The sequence below is a fragment of the Procambarus clarkii genome, chromosome 13, assembly GCF_040958095.1.
Source record: "Procambarus clarkii isolate CNS0578487 chromosome 13, FALCON_Pclarkii_2.0, whole genome shotgun sequence".
NCBI classification, from domain to species: Eukaryota; Metazoa; Arthropoda; class Malacostraca; order Decapoda; family Cambaridae; genus Procambarus; species Procambarus clarkii.
This window is the reverse complement of record NC_091162.1, coordinates 21,852,770-21,872,514: the sequence shown is the minus strand read 5'-3', so window position 1 is coordinate 21,872,514 and position 19,745 is coordinate 21,852,770. Positions and strand designations below refer to the sequence as shown.

The following is a 19,745-nucleotide window of genomic DNA, read 5'->3' as shown; positions in this document are numbered from 1 at the left end:
GGGTGACAGTGGTGGTAGTTGGCGTCGGGGTGACAGTGGTGGTAGTTGACGTTATGGTGACAGTGCTGGTAGTTGGCGTCGTGGTGACAGTTGTGGTAGTTGAAGTTGTAGTGACAGTTGGCGTAGTTGTCGTTGTGTTGACTGTAGTGTTAATTAGAGTTTTGGTGGTAGTTGGCGTTGTGGTGATAGTTGTGGTAGTTTCCGTTGGGGTGACAGTGGTGGTAGCTAGCGTTGTGGTTACATTGGTGATAGTGGGCGTTGTGCTGGCAGTGTTGGTAGTTAGCGTTGTAGAAACAGTGGTGGTAGTGATCAATGTACTGCTAGTGATAGTTCTTGTGTGTTCAGGGCTTGTTGTGATAGTGGTTATCGTTGTGTTGTGTGGTGTCTTGGTACAGCAGACACAACCTGGTGTACACGGGGACGTATCAAAATTGTTCCCACATTTAATTGCTGCCATCTCTTTGGGAAAACATTTGGTTGTGCATCTTTTCTTACTGGCGACTAAATGTCTTTCTCTATGGCTGATAAAATGGCACTCTTTATGTGTCTTGGTGGTTGTCGTTGTTGTACTAGTGCTTGTAGTTGTTGATGTTGTACTGGTGGTTGTGGTTGTTGATGTTGTGCTGGTGGTTGTTGTTGTCGTTGTTGTACTAGTGGTTGTTGTTGTTGATGTTGTACTGGTGGTTGTGGTTGTTGATGTTGTGCTGGTGGTTGTTGATGTTGTACTAGTGGTTGTGGTTGTTGATGTTGTGCTGGTGGTTGTTGATGTTGTACTAGTGGTTGTTGTTGTTGATGTTGTGCTTGTGGTTGTGGTTGTTGATGTTGTGCTGGTGGTTGTTGATGTTGTACTAGTGGTTGTTGATGATGTATTGGTGGTTGTGGTTGTTGATGTTGTACTGGTAGTTGTGGTTGTTGATGTTGTACTAGTGGTTGTGGTTGTTGATGTTGTGGTTGTTGTTGTCGTTGTTGTACTAGTGGTTGTTGTTGTTGATGTTGTGCTGGTGGTTGTGGTTGTTGATATTGTGCTGGTATTTGTTGATGTTGTACTAGTGGTTGTGGTTGTTGATGTTGTGCTGGTGGTTGTTGTTGTCGTTGTTGTACTAGTGGGTGTTGTTGTTGATGTTGTACTGGTGGATGTGGTTGTTGATGTTGTGCTGGTGGTTGTTGATGTTGTGCTGGTGGTTGTTGATGTTGTACTAGTGGTTGTGGTTTTTGATGTTGTGCTGGTGGTTGTTGTTGTCGTTGTTGTACTAGTGGGTGTTGTTGTTGATGTTGTACTGGTGGATGTGGTTGTTGATGTTGTGCTGGTGTTTGTTGATGTTGTGCTGGTGGTTGTTGATGTTGTACTAGTGGTTGTGGTTTTTGATGTTGTGCTGGTGGTTGTTGTTGTCGTTGTTGTACTAGTGGTTGTTGTTAATGATGTTCTGCTGGTTGTTGTTGTTGTCGTTGTTGTACTAGTTGTTGTTGTTGTTGATGTTGTGCTGGTGGTTGTGGTTGTTGATGTTGCGCTGGTGGTTCTTGATGTTGTACTAGTGGTTGTTGTTGTTGATGTTGTGCTGGTGGTTGTGGTTGTTGATGTTGTGCTGGTGGTTGTTGATGTTGTACTAGTGGTTGTTGTTGTTGATGATGTACTGGTGGTTGTGGTTGTTGATGTTGTACTGGTAGTTGTGGTTGTTGATGTTGTACTAGTGGTTGTACTGGACGTTGTGATGGCAGTAGTGGTAGTTGGCATTGTTGTGAGATTGGTGGTAGTTGGCGTTCTGATGACAGTGGGGGTAGTTTGCGTTGTGGTGACGGTGGTGGTAGTTGGCATTGTTGTGACAGTGGTGGTAATTGGCGTTGTAGTGACAGTGGTGGTAGTTGGCGTTGTGATGACAATCGTGGTAGTTGGCGTTATAGTGACAGTGGTGATAATTGGCGTTGTAGTGACATTGGTGGTAGTTGACGTTATGGTGACAGTGGTGGTAGTTGGCGTCGTGGTGACAGTTGTGGTAGTTGGCGTTGTAGTGACAGTGGTGGTAGTTGACGTTATTGTGACAGTGGCGGTAGTGTGCGTTGTAGTGACAGTTGTGGTAGTTGGCGTTGTAGTGAGAGTGGAGGTAGTTGGCGTTGTGATGACAATCGTGGTAGTTGGCGTTATAGTGACAGTGGTGGTAATTGGCGTTGTAGTGACAGTGGTGGTAGTTGACGTTATGGTGACAGTGGTGGTAGTTGGCGTCGTGGTGACAGTTGTGGTAGTTGATGTTGCAGTCACAGTGGTGGTAGTTGGCGTTGTAGTGACAGTGGTGGTAGTTAGCGTTGTGGTGACAGTTCTGGTAGTTTGTGTTGTGATGACAGTGGTGGTAGTTGAAGTTGTAGTGACAGTTGGCGTAGTTGTCGTTGTGTTGACTGTAGTGTTAATTAGAGTTTTGGTGGTAGTTGGCGTTGTGATGACAATCGTGGTAGTTGGCGTTATAGTGACAGTTGCGGTAGTTGGCGTTGTGGTGACAGTTGTGTTAGTTGGCGTTGTAGTGACAGTGGTGGTAATTGGCGTTGTAGTGACAGTGGTGGTAGTTGACGTTATGGTGACAGTGGTGGTAGTTGGCGTCGTGGTGACAGTTGTGGTAGTTGATGTTGTAGTCACAGTTGTGGTAGTTGGCGCCGGGGTGACAGTGGTGGTAGTTGGCGTCGGGGTGACAGTGGTGGTAGTTGACGTTATGGTGACAGTGCTGGTAGTTGGCGTCGTGGTGACAGTTGTGGTAGTTGAAGTTGTAGTGACAGTTGGCGTAGTTGTCGTTGTGTTGACTGTAGTGTTAATTAGAGTTTTGGTGGTAGTTGGCGTTGTGGTGATAGTTGTGGTAGTTTCCGTTGGGGTGACAGTGGTGGTAGCTAGCGTTGTGGTTACATTGGTGATAGTGGGCGTTGTGCTGGCAGTGTTGGTAGTTAGCGTTGTAGAAACAGTGGTGGTAGTGATCAATGTACTGCTAGTGATAGTTCTTGTGTGTTCAGGGCTTGTTGTGATAGTGGTTATCGTTGTGTTGTGTGGTGTCTTGGTACAGCAGACACAACCTGGTGTACACGGGGACGTATCAAAATTGTTCCCACATTTAATTGCTGCCATCTCTTTGGGAAAACATTTGGTTGTGCATCTTTTCTTACTGGCGACTAAATGTCTTTCTCTATGGCTGATAAAATGGCACTCTTTATGTGTCTTGGTGGTTGTCGTTGTTGTACTAGTGCTTGTAGTTGTTGATGTTGTACTGGTGGTTGTGGTTGTTGATGTTGTGCTGGTGGTTGTTGTTGTCGTTGTTGTACTAGTGGTTGTTGTTGTTGATGTTGTACTGGTGGTTGTGGTTGTTGATGTTGTGCTGGTGGTTGTTGATGTTGTACTAGTGGTTGTGGTTGTTGATGTTGTGCTGGTGGTTGTTGATGTTGTACTAGTGGTTGTTGTTGTTGATGTTGTGCTTGTGGTTGTGGTTGTTGATGTTGTGCTGGTGGTTGTTGATGTTGTACTAGTGGTTGTTGATGATGTATTGGTGGTTGTGGTTGTTGATGTTGTACTGGTAGTTGTGGTTGTTGATGTTGTACTAGTGGTTGTGGTTGTTGATGTTGTGGTTGTTGTTGTCGTTGTTGTACTAGTGGTTGTTGTTGTTGATGTTGTGCTGGTGGTTGTGGTTGTTGATATTGTGCTGGTATTTGTTGATGTTGTACTAGTGGTTGTGGTTGTTGATGTTGTGCTGGTGGTTGTTGTTGTCGTTGTTGTACTAGTGGGTGTTGTTGTTGATGTTGTACTGGTGGATGTGGTTGTTGATGTTGTGCTGGTGGTTGTTGATGTTGTGCTGGTGGTTGTTGATGTTGTACTAGTGGTTGTGGTTTTTGATGTTGTGCTGGTGGTTGTTGTTGTCGTTGTTGTACTAGTGGGTGTTGTTGTTGATGTTGTACTGGTGGATGTGGTTGTTGATGTTGTGCTGGTGTTTGTTGATGTTGTGCTGGTGGTTGTTGATGTTGTACTAGTGGTTGTGGTTTTTGATGTTGTGCTGGTGGTTGTTGTTGTCGTTGTTGTACTAGTGGTTGTTGTTAATGATGTTCTGCTGGTTGTTGTTGTTGTCGTTGTTGTACTAGTTGTTGTTGTTGTTGATGTTGTGCTGGTGGTTGTGGTTGTTGATGTTGCGCTGGTGGTTCTTGATGTTGTACTAGTGGTTGTTGTTGTTGATGTTGTGCTGGTGGTTGTGGTTGTTGATGTTGTGCTGGTGGTTGTTGATGTTGTACTAGTGGTTGTTGTTGTTGATGATGTACTGGTGGTTGTGGTTGTTGATGTTGTACTGGTAGTTGTGGTTGTTGATGTTGTACTAGTGGTTGTACTGGACGTTGTGATGGCAGTAGTGGTAGTTGGCATTGTTGTGAGATTGGTGGTAGTTGGCGTTCTGATGACAGTGGGGGTAGTTTGCGTTGTGGTGACGGTGGTGGTAGTTGGCATTGTTGTGACAGTGGTGGTAATTGGCGTTGTAGTGACAGTGGTGGTAGTTGGCGTTGTGATGACAATCGTGGTAGTTGGCGTTATAGTGACAGTGGTGATAATTGGCGTTGTAGTGACATTGGTGGTAGTTGACGTTATGGTGACAGTGGTGGTAGTTGGCGTCGTGGTGACAGTTGTGGTAGTTGGCGTTGTAGTGACAGTGGTGGTAGTTGACGTTATTGTGACAGTGGCGGTAGTGTGCGTTGTAGTGACAGTTGTGGTAGTTGGCGTTGTAGTGAGAGTGGAGGTAGTTGGCGTTGTGATGACAATCGTGGTAGTTGGCGTTATAGTGACAGTGGTGGTAATTGGCGTTGTAGTGACAGTGGTGGTAGTTGACGTTATGGTGACAGTGGTGGTAGTTGGCGTCGTGGTGACAGTTGTGGTAGTTGATGTTGCAGTCACAGTGGTGGTAGTTGGCGTTGTAGTGACAGTGGTGGTAGTTAGCGTTGTGGTGACAGTTCTGGTAGTTTGTGTTGTGATGACAGTGGTGGTAGTTTGCGTTGTATTGACAATGGTGGTAGTTGGCGTTGTGGTGACAATGTAGGTAGTTGGCATTGTGGTGACAGTGTTGGTATTTGGCGTTGTGGTGACAGTGGTGGTAGTTGGCGTTTTAGTAATAATGGTCGTAGTTTTCTTCTGGGTGACAGTGGTGGTAGTTGGCGTCGGGGTGACAGTGGTGGTAGTTGGCGTCGGGGTGACAGTGGTGGTAGCTGACGTTATGGTGACAGTGGTGGTAGTTGGCGTCGTGGTGACTGTTGTGGTAGTTGAAGTTGTAGTGACAGTTGGCGTAGTTGTCGTTGTGTTGACTGTAGTGTTAATTAGAGTTTTGGTGGTAGTTGGCGTTGTGGTGATAGTTGTGGTAGTTTCCATTGGAGTGACAGTGGTGGTAGCTAGCGTTGTGGTTACATTGGTGATAGTGGGCGTTGTGCTGGCAGTGTTGGTAGTTAGCGTTGTAGAAACAGTGGTGGTAGTGATCAATGTAGTGCTAGTGATAGTTCTTGTGTGTTCAGGGCTTGTTGTGATAGTGGTTATCGTTGTGTTGTGTGGTGTCTTGGTACAGCAGACACAACCTGGTGTACACGGGGACGTATCAAAATTGTTCCCACATTTAATTGCTGCCATCTCTTTGGGAAAACATTTAGTTGTGCATCTTTTCTTACTAGCGACTAAATGTCTTTCTCTATGGCTGATAAAATGGCACTCTTTATGTGTCTTGGTGGTTGTCGTTGTTGTACTAGTGGTTGTGGTTGTTGATGTTGTGCTGGTGGTGGTTGTTGTCGTTGTTTTACTAGTGGTTGTTGTTGTTGATGTTGTACTGGTGGTTGTGGTTGTTGATGTTGTGCTGGTGGTTGTTGATGTTGTACTAGTGGTTGTGGTTGTTGATGTTGTGCTGGTGGTTGTTGTTGTCGTTGTTGTACTAGTGGTTGTTGTTGTTGATGTTGTGCTGGTGGTTGTGGTTGTTGATGTTGTGCTGGTGGTTGTTGATGTTGTACTAGTGGTTGTTGTTGTTGATGTTGTGCTGGTGGTTGTGGTTGTTGATGTTGTGCTGGTGGTTGTTGATGTTGTACTAGTGGTTGTTGTTGTTGATGATGTACTGGTGGTTGTGGTTGTTGATGTTGTACTGGTAATTGTGGTTGTTGATGTTGTACTAGTGGTTGTACTGGACGTTGTGATGGCAGTAGTGGTAGTTGGCATTGTTGTGACATTGGTGGTAGTTGGCGTTCTGATGACAGTGGAGGTAGTTGGCGTTGTGGTGACGGTTGTGGTAGTTGGCATTGTTGTGACAGTGGCGGTAGTGTGCGTTGTAGTGACAGTTGTGGTAGTTGGCGTTGTAGTGACAGTGGTGGTAGTTGGCGTTGTGATGACAATCGTGGAAGTTGGCGTTATAGTGACAGTTGCGGTAGTTGGCGTTGTGGTGACAGTTTTGTTAGTTGGCGTTGTAGTGACAGTGGTGGTAATTGGCGTTGTAGTGACAGTGGTGGTTGTTGACGTTATGGTGACAGTGGTGGTAGTTGGCGTCGTGGTGACAGTTGTGGTAGTTGATGTTGTAGTCACAGTTGTGGTAGTTGGCGCCGGGGTGACAGTGGTGGTAGTTGGCGTCGGGGTGACAGTGGTGGTAGTTGACGTTATGGTGACAGTGGTGGTAGTTGGCGTCGTGGTGACAGTTGTAGTAGTTGAAGTTGTAGTGACAGTTGGCGTAGTTGTCGTTGTGTTGACTGTAGTGTTAATTAGAGTTTTGGTGGTAGTTGGCGTTGTGGTGATAGTTGTGGTAGTTTCCGCTGGGGTGACAGTGGTGGTAGCTAGCGTTGTGGTTACATTGGTGATAGTGGGCGTTGTGCTGGCAGTGTTGGTAGTTAGCGTTGTAGAAATAGTGGTGGTAGTGATCAATGTAGTGCTAGTGATAGTTCTTGTGTGTTCAGGGCTTGTTGTGATAGTGGTTATCGTTGTGTTGTGTGGTGTCTTGGTACAGCAGACACAACCTGGTGTACACGGGGACGTATCAAAATTGTTCCCACATTTAATTGCTGCCATCTCTTTGGGAAAACATTTGGTTGTGCATCTTTTCTTACTGGCGACTAAATGTCTTTCTCTATGACTGATAAAATGGCACTCTTTATGTGTCTTGGTGGTTGTCGTTGTTGTACTAGTGGTTGTAGTTGTTGATGTTGTGCTGGTGGTTGTTGTTGTCGTTGTTGTACTAGTGGTTGTTGTTGTTGATGTTGTGCTGGTGGTTGTGGTTGTTGATGTTGTGCTGGTGGTTGTTGTTGTCGTTGTTGTACTAGTGGTTGTTGTTGTTGATGTTGTACTGGTGGTTGTGGTTGTTGATGTTGTGCTGGTGGTTGTTGATGTTGTACTAGTGGTTGTGGTTGTTGATGTTGTGCTGGTGGTTGGTGTTGTCGTTGTTGTACTAGTGGTTGTTGTTGTTGATGTTGTGCTGGTGGTTGTGGTTGTTGATGTTGTGCTGGTGGTTGTTGATGTTGAACTAGTGGTTGTTGTTGTTGATGTTGTGCTTGTGGTTGTGGTTGTTGATGTTGTGCTGGTGGTTGTTGATGTTGTACTAGTGGTTGTTGTTGTTGATGATGTACTGGTGGTTGTGGTTGTTGATGTTGTACTGGTAGTTGTGGTTGTTGATGTTGTACTAGTGGTTGTGGTTGTTGATGTTGTGGTTGTTGTTGTCGTTGTTGTACTAGTGGTTGTTGTTGTTGATGTTGTGCTGGTGGTTGTGGTTGTTGATGTTGTGCTGGTATTTGTTGATGTTGTACTAGTGGTTGTGGTTGTTGATGTTGTGCTGGTGGTTGTTGTTGTCGTTGTTGTACTAGTGGGTGTTGTTGTTGATGTTGTACTGGTGGTTGTGGGTGTTGATGTTGTGCTGGTGGTTGTTGATGTTGTGCTGGTGGTTGTTGATGTTGTACTAGTGGTTGTGGTTTTTGATGTTGTGCTGGTGGTTGTTGTTGTCGTTGTTGTACTAGTGGTTGTTGTTGATGATGTTCTGCTGGTTGTTGTTGTTGTCGTTGTTGTACTAGTTGTTGTTGTTGTTGATGTTGTGCTGGTGGTTGTGGTTGTTGATGTTGCGCTGGTGGTTGTTGATGTTGTACTAGTGGTTGTTGTTGTTGATGTTGTGCTGGTGGTTGTGGTTGTTGATGTTGTGCTGGTGGTTGTTGATGTTGTACTAGTGGTTGTTGTTGTTGATGATGTACTGGTGGTTGTGGTTGTTGATGTTGTACTGGTAGTTGTGGTTGTTGATGTTGTACTAGTGGTTGTACTGGACGTTGTGATGGCAGTAGTGGGAGTTGGCATTGTTGTGAGATTGGTGGTAGTTGGCGTTCTGATGACAGTGGGGGTAGTTGGCGTTGTGGTGACGGTTGTGGTAGTTGGCATTGTTGTGACAGTGGCGGTAGTGTGCGTTGTAGTGACAGTTGTGGGAGTTGGTGTTGTAGTGACAGTGGTGGTAGTTGGCGTTGTGATGACAATCGTGGTAGTTGGTGTTATAGTGACAGTTGTGGTAGTTGGCGTTGTGGTGACAGTTGTGTTAGTTGGCGTTGTAGTGACAGTTGTGGTAATTGGCGTTGTACTGACAGTGGGGGTAGTTGATGTTATGGTGACAGTGGTGGTAGTTGGCGTCGTGGTGACAGTTGTGGTAGTTGATGTTGTAGTCACAGTTGTGGTAGTTGGCGTTGTAGTGACAGTGGTGGTAGTTAGAGTTGTGGTGACAGTTCTGGTAGTTTGTGTTGTGGTGACAGTGGTGGTAGTTTGCGTTGTGTTGACAATGGTGATAGTTGGCGTTGTGGTGACAGTGTAGGTAGTTGGCATTGTGGTGACAGTGTTGGTATTTGGCGTTGTGGTGACAGTGGTGGTAGTTTGCGTTTTAGTAATAATGGTCGTAGTTTTCGTCTGGGTGACAGTGGTGGTAGTTGGCGTCGGGGTGACAGTGGTGGTAGTTGACGTTATGGTGACAGTGGTGGTAGTTGGCGTCGTGGTGACAGTTGTGGTAGTTGAAGTTGTAGTGACAGTTGGCGTAGTTGTCGTTGTGTTGACTGTAGAGTTAATTAGAGTTTTGGTGGTAGTTGGCGTTGTGGTGATAGTTGTGGTAGCTTCCGTTGGGGTGACAGTGGTGGTAGCTAGCGTTGTGGTTACATTGGTGATAGTGGGCGTTGTGCTGGCAGTGTTGGCAGTTAGCGTTGTAGAAACAGTGGTGGTAGTGATCCATGTAGTGCTAGTTCTTGTGTGTTCAGGGCTTGTTGTGATAGTGGTTGTCGTTGTGTTGTGTTGTGTCTTGGTACAGCAGACACAACCTGGTGTACACGGTGACGTATCAAAATTGTTCCCACATTTAATTGCTGCCATCTCTTTGGGAAAACATTTGGTTGTGCATCTTTTCTTACTAGCGACTAAATGTCTTTCTCTATTGCTGATAAAATGGCACTCTTTATGTGTCTTGGTGTTTGTCGTTGTTGTACTAGTGGTTGTGGTTGTTGATGTTGTGCTGGTCGTTGTTGTTGTCGTTGTTGTACTAGTGGTTGTGGTTGTTGATGTTGTGCTGGTGGTTGTTGTTGTCGTTGTTGTACTAGTGGTTGTTGTTGTTGATGTTGTGCTGGTGGTTGTGGTTGCTGATGTTGTGCTGGTGGTTGTTGAAGTTGTACTAGTGGTTGTGGTTGTTGATGTTGTGCTGGTGGTTGATGTTGTCGTTGTTGTACTAGTGGTTGTTGTTGTTGATGTTGTGCTGGTGGTTGTGGTTGTTGATGGTGTGCTGGTGGTTGTTGATATTGTACTAGTGGTTGTTGTTGTTGATGTTGTGCTGGTGGTTGTTGTTGTCGTTGTTGTACTAGTGGTTGTTGTTGATGTTGTGCTGGTGGTTGTTGATGTTGTACTAGTGGTTGTTGTTGTTGATGTTGTGCTGGTGGTTGTGGTTGTTGATGTTGTGCTGGTGGTTGTTGATGTTGTACTAGTGGTTGTTGTTGTTGATGATGTACTGGTGGTTGTGGTTGTTGATGTTGTACTGGTAGTTGTGGTTGTTGATGTTGTACTAGTGGTTGTACTGGACGTTGTGATGGCAGTAGTGGTAGTTGGCGTTGTTGTGACATTGGTGATAGTTGGCGTTCTGATGACAGTGGTGGTAGTTGGCGTTGTGGTGACGATTGTGGTAGTTGGCATTGTTGTGACAGTGGCGGTAGTGTGCGTTGTAGTGACAGTTGTGGTAGTTGGCGTTGTAGTGACAGTGGTGGTAGTTGGCGTTGTGATGACAATCGTTGTAGTGACAGTTGTGGTAGTTGGCGTTGTGGTGACAGTTGTGTTAGTTGGCGTTGTGGTGACAGTGGTGGTAATTGGCGTTGTAGTGACAGTGGTGGTAGTTGATGTTATGGTGACAGTGGTGGTAGTTGGCGTCGTGGTGACAGTTGTGGTAGTTGATGTTGTAGTCACAGTTGTGGTAGTTGGCGTTGTAGTGACAGTGGTGGTAGTTAGCGTTGTGGTGACAGTTCTGGTAGTTTGTGTTGTGGTGACAGTGGTGGTAGTTTGCGTTGTGTTGACAATGGTGGTAGTTGGCGTTGTGGTGACAGTGTAGGTAGTTGGCCTTGTGGTGACAGTGTTGGTATTTGGCGTTGTGGTGACAGTGGTGGTAGTTTGCGTTTTAGTAATAATGGTCGTAGTTTTCGTCTGGGTGACAGTGGTGGTAGTTGGCGTCGGGGTGACAGTGGTGGTAGTTGGCGTCGGGGTGACAGTGGTGGTATTTGACGTTATGGTGACAGTGGTGGTAGTTGGCGTCGTGGTGACAGTTGTGGTAGTTGAAGTTGTAGTGACAGTTGGCGTAGTTGTCTTTGTGTTGACTGTAGTGTTAATAAGAGTTTTGGTGGTAGTTGGCGTTGTGGTGATAGTTGTGGTAGTTTCCGTTGGGGTGACAGTGGTGTTAGCTAGCGTTGTGGTTACATTGGTGATAGTGGGCGTTGTGCTGGCAGTGTTGGTAGTTAGCGTTGTAGAAACAGTGGTGGTAGTGATCAATGTAGTGCTAGTGATAGTTCTTGTGTGTTCAGGGCTTGTTGTGATAGTGGTTGTCGTTGTGTTGTGTTGTGTCTTGGTACAGCAGACACAACCTGGTGTACACGGTGACGTATCAAAATTGTTCCCACATTTAATTGCTGCCATCTCTTTGGGAAAACATTTGGTTGTGCATCTTTTCTTACTAGCGACTAAATGTCTTTCTCTATGGCTGATAAAATGGCACTCTTTATGTGTCTTGGTGGTTGTCGTTGTTGTACTAGTGGTTGTGGTTGTTGATGTTGTGCTGGTTGTTGTTGTTGTTGTCGTTGTTGTACTAGTGGTTGTTGTTGTTGATGTTGTGCTGGTGGTTGTTGATGTTGTACTAGTGGTTGTGGTTGTTGATGTTGTGCTGGTGGTTGTTGTTGTCGTTGTTGTACTAGTGGTTGTTGTTGTTGATGTTGTACTGGTGGTTGTGGTTGTTGATGTTGTGCTGGTGGTTGTTGATGTTGTGCTGGTGGTTGTTGATGTTGTGCTGGTGGTTGTTGATGTTGTACTAGTGGTTGTGTGTTGTTGATGTTGTGCTGGTGGTTGTTGTCGTTGTTGTACTAGTGGTTGTTGTTGTTGATGTTGTGCTGGTTGTTGTTGTTGTCGTTGTTGTACTAGTTGTTGTTGTTGTTGATGTTGTGCTGGTGGTTGTGGTTGTTGATGTTGCGCTGGTGGTTGTTGATGTTGTACTAGTGGTTGTTGTTGTTGATGTTGTACTAGTGGTTGTGGTTGTTGATGTTGTGCTGGTGGTTGTTGATGTTGTACTAGTGGTTGTGGTTGTTGATGTGCTGGTGGTTGGTGTTGTCGTTGTTGTACTAGTGGTTGTTGTTGTTGATGTTGTGCTGGTGGTTTTGGTTGTTGATGTTGTGCTGGTGGTTGTTGATGTTGTACTAGTGGTTGTTGTTGTTGATGTTGTGCTTGTGGTTGTGGTTGTTGATGTTGTGCTGGTTGTTGTTGATGTTGTACTAGTGGTTGTTGTTGTTGATGATGTACTGGTGGTTTTGGTTGTTGATGTTGTACTGGTAGTTGTGGTTGTTGATGTTGTACTAGTGGTTGTGGTTGTTGATGTTGTGGTTGTTGTTGTCGTTGTTGTACTAGTGGTTGTTGTTGTTGATGTTGTGCTGGTGGTTGTGGTTGTTGATGTTGTGCTGGTATTTGTTGATGTTGTACTAGTGGTTGTTGTTGTTGATGTTGTGCTGGTGGTTGTTGTTGTCGTTGTTGTACTAGTGGGTGTTGTTGTTGATGTTGTACTGGTGGTTGTGGGTGTTGATGTTGTGCTGGTGGTTGTTGATGTTGTGCTGGTGGTTGTTGATGTTGTACTAGTGGTTGTGGTTTTTGATATTGTGCTGGTGGTTGTTGTTGTCGTTGTTGTACTAGTGGTTGTTGTTGATGATGTTCTGCTGGTTGTTGTTGTTGTCGTTGTTGTACTAGTTGTTGTTGTTGTTGTTGATGTTGTGCTGGTGGTTGTGGTTGTTGATGTTGCGCTGGTGGTTGTTGATGTTGTACTAGTGGTTGTTGTTGTTGATGTTGTGCTGGTGGTTGTGGTTGTTGATGTTGTGCTGGTGGTTGTTGATGCTGTACTAGTGGTTGTTGATGTTGTACTAGTGGTTGTTGTTGTTGATGATGTACTGGTGGTTGTGGTTATTGATGTTGTACTGGTAGTTGTGGTTGTTGATATTGTACTAGTGGTTGTACTGGACGTTGTGATGGCAGTAGTGGTAGTTGGCATTGTTGTGAGATTGGTGGTAGTTGGCGTTCTGATGACAGTGGGGGTTGTTGGCGTTGTGGTGACGGTTGTGGTAGTTGGCATTGTTGTGACAGTGGCGGTAGTGTGCGCTGTAGTGACAGTTGTGGTAGTTGGCGTTGTAGTGACAGTGGTGGTAGTTGGCGTTGTGATGACAATCGTGGTAGTTGGTGTTATAGTGACAGTTGTGGTAGTTGGCGTTGTGGTGACAGTTGTGTTAGTTGGCGTTGTAGTGACAGTTGTGGTAATTGGCGTTGTAGTGACAGTGGGGGTAGTTGATGTTATGGTGACAGTGGTGGTAGTTGGCGTCGTGGTGACAGTTGTGGTAGTTGATGTTGTAGTCACAGTTGTGGTAGTTGGCGTTGTAGTGACAGTGGTGGTAGTTAGAGTTGTGGTGACAGTTCTGGTAGTTGGTGTTGTGGTGACAGTGGTGGTAGTTTGCGTTGTGTTGACAATGGTGGTAGTTGGCGTTGTGGTGACAGTGTAGGTAGTTGGCATTGTGGTGACAGTGTTGGTATTTGGCGTTGTGGTGACAGTGGTGGTAGTTTGCGTTTTAGTAATAATGGTCGTAGTTTTCGTCTGGGTGACAGTGGTGGTAGTTGGCGTCGGGGTGACAGTGGTGGTAGTTGACGTTATGGTGACAGTGGTGGTAGTTGGCGTCGTGGTGACAGTTGTGGTAGTTGAAGTTGTAGTGACAGTTGGCGTAGTTGTCGTTGTGTTGACTGTAGAGTTAATTAGAGTTTTGGTGGTAGTTGGCGTTGTGGTGATAGTTGTGGTAGCTTCCGTTGGGGTGACAGTGGTGGTAGCTAGCGTTGTGGTTACATTGGTGATAGTGGGCGTTGTGCTGGCAGTGTTGGTAGTTAGCGTTGTAGAAACAGTGGTGGTAGTGATCCATGTAGTGCTAGTTCTTGTGTGTTCAGGGCTTGTTGTGATAGTGGTTGTCGTTGTGTTGTGTTGTGTCTTGGTACAGCAGACACAACCTGGTGTACACGGGGACGTATCAAAATTGTTCCCACATTTAATTGCTGCCATCTTTTTGGGAAAACATTTGGTTGTGCATCTTTTCTTACTAGCGACTAAATGTCTTTCTCTATTGCTGATAAAATGGCACTCTTTATGTGTCTTGGTGTTTGTCGTTGTTGTACTAGTGGTTGTGGTTGTTGATGTTGTGCTGGTGGTTGTTGTTGTCGTTGTTGTACTAGTGGTTGTTGTTGTTGATGTTGTGCTGGTGGTTGTGGTTGTTGATGTTGTGCTGGTGGTTGTTGAAGTTGTACTAGTGGTTGTGGTTGTTGATGTTGTGCTGGTGGTTGATGTTGTCGTTGTTGTACTAGTGGTTGTTGTTGTTGATGTTGTGCTGGTGGTTGTGGTTGTTGATGTTGTGCTGGTGGTTGTTGATATTGTACTAGTGGTTGTTGTTGTTGATGTTGTGCTGGTGGTTGTTGTTGTCGTTGTTGTACTAGTGGTTGTTGTTGATGTTGTGCTGGTGGTTGTTGATGTTGTACTAGTGGTTGTTGTTGTTGATGTTGTGCTGGTGGTTGTGGTTGTTGATGTTGTGCTGGTGGTTGTTGATGTTGTACTAGTGGTTGTTGTTGTTGATGATGTACTGGTGGTTGTGGTTGTTGATGTTGTACTGGTAGTTGTGGTTGTTGATGTTGTACTAGTGGTTGTACTGGACGTTGTGATGGCAGTAGTGGTAGTTGGCGTTGTTGTGACATTGGTGATAGTTGGCGTTCTGATGACAGTGGTGGTAGTTGGCGTTGTGGTGACGATTGTGGTAGTTGGCATTGTTGTGACAGTGGCGGTAGTGTGCGTTGTAGTGACAGTTGTGGTAGTTGGCGTTGTAGTGACAGTGGTGGTAGTTGGCGTTGTGATGACAATCGTTGTAGTGACAGTTGTGGTAGTTGGCGTTGTGGTGACAGTTGTGTTAGTTGGCGTTGTGGTGACAGTGGTGGTAATTGGCGTTGTAGTGACAGTGGTGGTAGTTGATGTTATGGTGACAGTGGTGGTAGTTGGCGTCGTGGTGACAGTTGTGGTAGTTGATGTTGTAGTCACAGTTGTGGTAGTTGGCGTTGTAGTGACAGTGGTGGTAGTTAGCGTTGTGGTGACAGTTCTGGTAGTTTGTGTTGTGGTGACAGTGGTGGTAGTTTGCGTTGTGTTGACAATGGTGGTAGTTGGCGTTGTGGTGACAGTGTAGGTAGTTGGCCTTGTGGTGACAGTGTTGGTATTTGGCGTTGTGGTGACAGTGGTGGTAGTTTGCGTTTTAGTAATAATGGTCGTAGTTTTCGTCTGGGTGACAGTGGTGGTAGTTGGCGTCGGGGTGACAGTGGTGGTAGTTGGCGTCGGGGTGACAGTGGTGGTATTTGACGTTATGGTGACAGTGGTGGTAGTTGGCGTCGTGGTGACAGTTGTGGTAGTTGAAGTTGTAGTGACAGTTGGCGTAGTTGTCTTTGTGTTGACTGTAGTGTTAATAAGAGTTTTGGTGGTAGTTGGCGTTGTGGTGATAGTTGTGGTAGTTTCCGTTGGGGTGACAGTGGTGTTAGCTAGCGTTGTGGTTACATTGGTGATAGTGGGCGTTGTGCTGGCAGTGTTGGTAGTTAGCGTTGTAGAAACAGTGGTGGTAGTGATCAATGTAGTGCTAGTGATAGTTCTTGTGTGTTCAGGGCTTGTTGTGATAGTGGTTGTCGTTGTGTTGTGTTGTGTCTTGGTACAGCAGACACAACCTGGTGTACACGGTGACGTATCAAAATTGTTCCCACATTTAATTGCTGCCATCTCTTTGGGAAAACATTTGGTTGTGCATCTTTTCTTACTAGCGACTAAATGTCTTTCTCTATGGCTGATAAAATGGCACTCTTTATGTGTCTTGGTGGTTGTCGTTGTTGTACTAGTGGTTGTGGTTGTTGATGTTGTGCTGGTTGTTGTTGTTGTTGTCGTTGTTGTACTAGTGGTTGTTGTTGTTGATGTTGTGCTGGTGGTTGTTGATGTTGTACTAGTGGTTGTGGTTGTTGATGTTGTGCTGGTGGTTGTTGTTGTCGTTGTTGTACTAGTGGTTGTTGTTGTTGATGTTGTACTGGTGGTTGTGGTTGTTGATGTTGTGCTGGTGGTTGTTGATGTTGTGCTGGTGGTTGTTGATGTTGTGCTGGTGGTTGTTGATGTTGTACTAGTGGTTGTGGTTGTTGATGTTGTGCTGGTGGTTGTTGTCGTTGTTGTACTAGTGGTTGTTGTTGTTGATGTTGTGCTGGTTGTTGTTGTTGTCGTTGTTGTACTAGTTGTTGTTGTTGTTGATGTTGTGCTGGTGGTTGTGGTTGTTGATGTTGCGCTGGTGGTTGTTGATGTTGTACTAGTGGTTGTTGTTGTTGATGTTGTACTAGTGGTTGTGGTTGTTGATGTTGTGCTGGTGGTTGTTGATGTTGTACTAGTGGTTGTGGTTGTTGATGTGCTGGTGGTTGGTGTTGTCGTTGTTGTACTAGTGGTTGTTGTTGTTGATGTTGTGCTGGTGGTTTTGGTTGTTGATGTTGTGCTGGTGGTTGTTGATGTTGTACTAGTGGTTGTTGTTGTTGATGTTGTGCTTGTGGTTGTGGTTGTTGATGTTGTGCTGGTTGTTGTTGATGTTGTACTAGTGGTTGTTGTTGTTGATGATGTACTGGTGGTTTTGGTTGTTGATGTTGTACTGGTAGTTGTGGTTGTTGATGTTGTACTAGTGGTTGTGGTTGTTGATGTTGTGGTTGTTGTTGTCGTTGTTGTACTAGTGGTTGTTGTTGTTGATGTTGTGCTGGTGGTTGTGGTTGTTGATGTTGTGCTGGTATTTGTTGATGTTGTACTAGTGGTTGTTGTTGTTGATGTTGTGCTGGTGGTTGTTGTTGTCGTTGTTGTACTAGTGGGTGTTGTTGTTGATGTTGTACTGGTGGTTGTGGGTGTTGATGTTGTGCTGGTGGTTGTTGATGTTGTGCTGGTGGTTGTTGATGTTGTACTAGTGGTTGTGGTTTTTGATATTGTGCTGGTGGTTGTTGTTGTCGTTGTTGTACTAGTGGTTGTTGTTGATGATGTTCTGCTGGTTGTTGTTGTTGTCGTTGTTGTACTAGTTGTTGTTGTTGTTGTTGATGTTGTGCTGGTGGTTGTGGTTGTTGATGTTGCGCTGGTGGTTGTTGATGTTGTACTAGTGGTTGTTGTTGTTGATGTTGTGCTGGTGGTTGTGGTTGTTGATGTTGTGCTGGTGGTTGTTGATGCTGTACTAGTGGTTGTTGATGTTGTACTAGTGGTTGTTGTTGTTGATGATGTACTGGTGGTTGTGGTTATTGATGTTGTACTGGTAGTTGTGGTTGTTGATATTGTACTAGTGGTTGTACTGGACGTTGTGATGGCAGTAGTGGTAGTTGGCATTGTTGTGAGATTGGTGGTAGTTGGCGTTCTGATGACAGTGGGGGTTGTTGGCGTTGTGGTGACGGTTGTGGTAGTTGGCATTGTTGTGACAGTGGCGGTAGTGTGCGCTGTAGTGACAGTTGTGGTAGTTGGCGTTGTAGTGACAGTGGTGGTAGTTGGCGTTGTGATGACAATCGTGGTAGTTGGTGTTATAGTGACAGTTGTGGTAGTTGGCGTTGTGGTGACAGTTGTGTTAGTTGGCGTTGTAGTGACAGTTGTGGTAATTGGCGTTGTAGTGACAGTGGGGGTAGTTGATGTTATGGTGACAGTGGTGGTAGTTGGCGTCGTGGTGACAGTTGTGGTAGTTGATGTTGTAGTCACAGTTGTGGTAGTTGGCGTTGTAGTGACAGTGGTGGTAGTTAGAGTTGTGGTGACAGTTCTGGTAGTTGGTGTTGTGGTGACAGTGGTGGTAGTTTGCGTTGTGTTGACAATGGTGGTAGTTGGCGTTGTGGTGACAGTGTAGGTAGTTGGCATTGTGGTGACAGTGTTGGTATTTGGCGTTGTGGTGACAGTGGTGGTAGTTTGCGTTTTAGTAATAATGGTCGTAGTTTTCGTCTGGGTGACAGTGGTGGTAGTTGGCGTCGGGGTGACAGTGGTGGTAGTTGACGTTATGGTGACAGTGGTGGTAGTTGGCGTCGTGGTGACAGTTGTGGTAGTTGAAGTTGTAGTGACAGTTGGCGTAGTTGTCGTTGTGTTGACTGTAGAGTTAATTAGAGTTTTGGTGGTAGTTGGCGTTGTGGTGATAGTTGTGGTAGCTTCCGTTGGGGTGACAGTGGTGGTAGCTAGCGTTGTGGTTACATTGGTGATAGTGGGCGTTGTGCTGGCAGTGTTGGTAGTTAGCGTTGTAGAAACAGTGGTGGTAGTGATCCATGTAGTGCTAGTTCTTGTGTGTTCAGGGCTTGTTGTGATAGTGGTTGTCGTTGTGTTGTGTTGTGTCTTGGTACAGCAGACACAACCTGGTGTACACGGGGACGTATCAAAATTGTTCCCACATTTAATTGCTGCCATCTTTTTGGGAAAACATTTGGTTGTGCATCTTTTCTTACTAGCGACTAAATGTCTTTCTCTATTGCTGATAAAATGGCACTCTTTATGTGTCTTGGTGTTTGTCGTTGTTGTACTAGTGGTTGTGGTTGTTGATGTTGTGCTGGTGGTTGTTGTTGTCGTTGTTGTACTAGTGGTTGTGGTTGTTGATGTTGTGCTGGTGGTTGTTGCTGTCGTTGTTGTACTAGTGGTTGTTGTTGTTGATGTTGTGCTGGTGGTTGTGGTTGTTGATATTGTGCTGGTGGTTGTTGAAGTTGTACTAGTGGTTGTGGTTGTTGATGTTGTGCTGGTGGTTGATGTTGTCGTTGTTGTACTAGTGGTTGTTGTTGTTGATGTTGTGCTGGTGGTTGTGGTTGTTGATGTTGTGCTGGTGGTTGTTGATATTGTACTAGTGGTTGTTGTTGTTGATGTTGTGCTGGTGGTTGTTGTTGTCGTTGTTGTACTAGTGGTTGTTGTTGATGTTGTGCTGGTGGTTGTGGTTGTTGATGTTGTGCTGGTGGTTGTTGATGTTGTACTAGTGGTTGTTGTTGTTGATGTTGTGCTGGTGGTTGTGGTTGTTGATGTTGTGCTGGTGGTTGTTGATGTTGTACTAGTGGTTGTTGTTGTTGATGATGTACTGGTGGTTGTGGTTGTTGATGTTGTACTGGTAGTTGTGGTTGTTGATGTTGTACTAGTGGTTGTACTGGACGTTGTGATGGCAGTAGTGGTAGTTGGCATTGTTGTGACATTGGTGATAGTTGGCGTTCTGATGACAGTGGTGGTAGTTGGCGTTGTGGTGACGATTGTGGTAGTTGGCATTGTTGTGACAGTGGCGGTAGTGTGCGTTGTAGTGACAGTTGTGGTAGTTGGCGTTTTAGTGACAGTGGTGGTAGTTGGCGTTGTGATGACAATCGTTGTAGTGACAGTTGTGGTAGTTGGCGTTGTGGTGACAGTTGTGTTAGTTGGCGTTGTGGTGACAGTGGTGGTAATTGGCGTTGTAGTGACAGTGGTGGTAGTTGATGTTATGGTGACAGTGGTGGTAGTTGGCGTCGTGGTGACAGTTGTGGTAGTTGATGTTGTAGTCACAGTTGTGGTAGTTGGCGTTGTAGTGACAGTGGTGGTAGTTAGCGTTGTGGTGACAGTTCTGGTAGTTTGTGTTGTGGTGACAGTGGTGGTAGTTTGCGTTGTGTTGACAATGGTGGTAGTTGGCGTTGTGGTGACAGTGTAGGTAGTTGGCATTGTGGTGACAGTGTTGGTATTTGGCGTTGTGGTGACAGTGGTGGTAGTTTGCGTTTTAGTAATAATGGTCGTAGTTTTCGTCTGGGTGACAGTGGTGGTAGTTGGCGTCGGGGTGACAGTGGTGGTAGTTGGCGTCGGGGTGACAGTGGTAGTATTTGACGTTATGGTGACAGTGGTGGTAGTTGGCGTCGTGGTGACAGTTGTGGTAGTTGAAGTTGTAGTGACAGTTGGCGTAGTTGTCTTTGTGTTGACTGTAGTGTTAATAAGAGTTTTGGTGGTAGTTGGCGTTGTGGTGATAGTTGTGGT

At 45.5% G+C, this 19,745-nt stretch overlaps 3 protein-coding genes across 3 annotated transcripts; all 3 read right to left on the bottom strand.

Moving 5' to 3' along the window:
- Positions 1–673: 673 nt before the first annotated feature.
- Positions 674–1,306, bottom strand: LOC138364500 (uncharacterized; the record flags this gene model as incomplete). Its single annotated transcript, XM_069324152.1, has 1 exon — positions 674–1,306. A coding segment is annotated over one exon (633 nt), but the record flags the coding sequence as incomplete, so codon positions are not given.
- A 6,246-nt stretch (positions 1,307–7,552) lies between these two features.
- Positions 7,553–13,790, bottom strand: Sgs1 (Salivary gland secretion 1; the record flags this gene model as incomplete). Its single annotated transcript, XM_069324014.1, has 2 exons — positions 12,710–13,790; positions 7,553–9,288 (listed from the first exon to the last, which is right to left on the bottom strand). Coding segments are annotated over exons 1-2 (2,817 nt in total), but the record flags the coding sequence as incomplete, so codon positions are not given.
- Positions 13,791–16,085: 2,295 nt separating this feature from the next.
- LOC138364394 (uncharacterized) lies at positions 16,086–18,185 on the bottom strand (the record flags this gene model as incomplete). The annotated part of the gene is made up of 2 exons (XM_069324013.1): positions 17,256–18,185; positions 16,086–16,598 (listed from the first exon to the last, which is right to left on the bottom strand). Coding segments are annotated over exons 1-2 (1,443 nt in total), but the record flags the coding sequence as incomplete, so codon positions are not given.
- Positions 18,186–19,745: the final 1,560 nt, after the last annotated feature.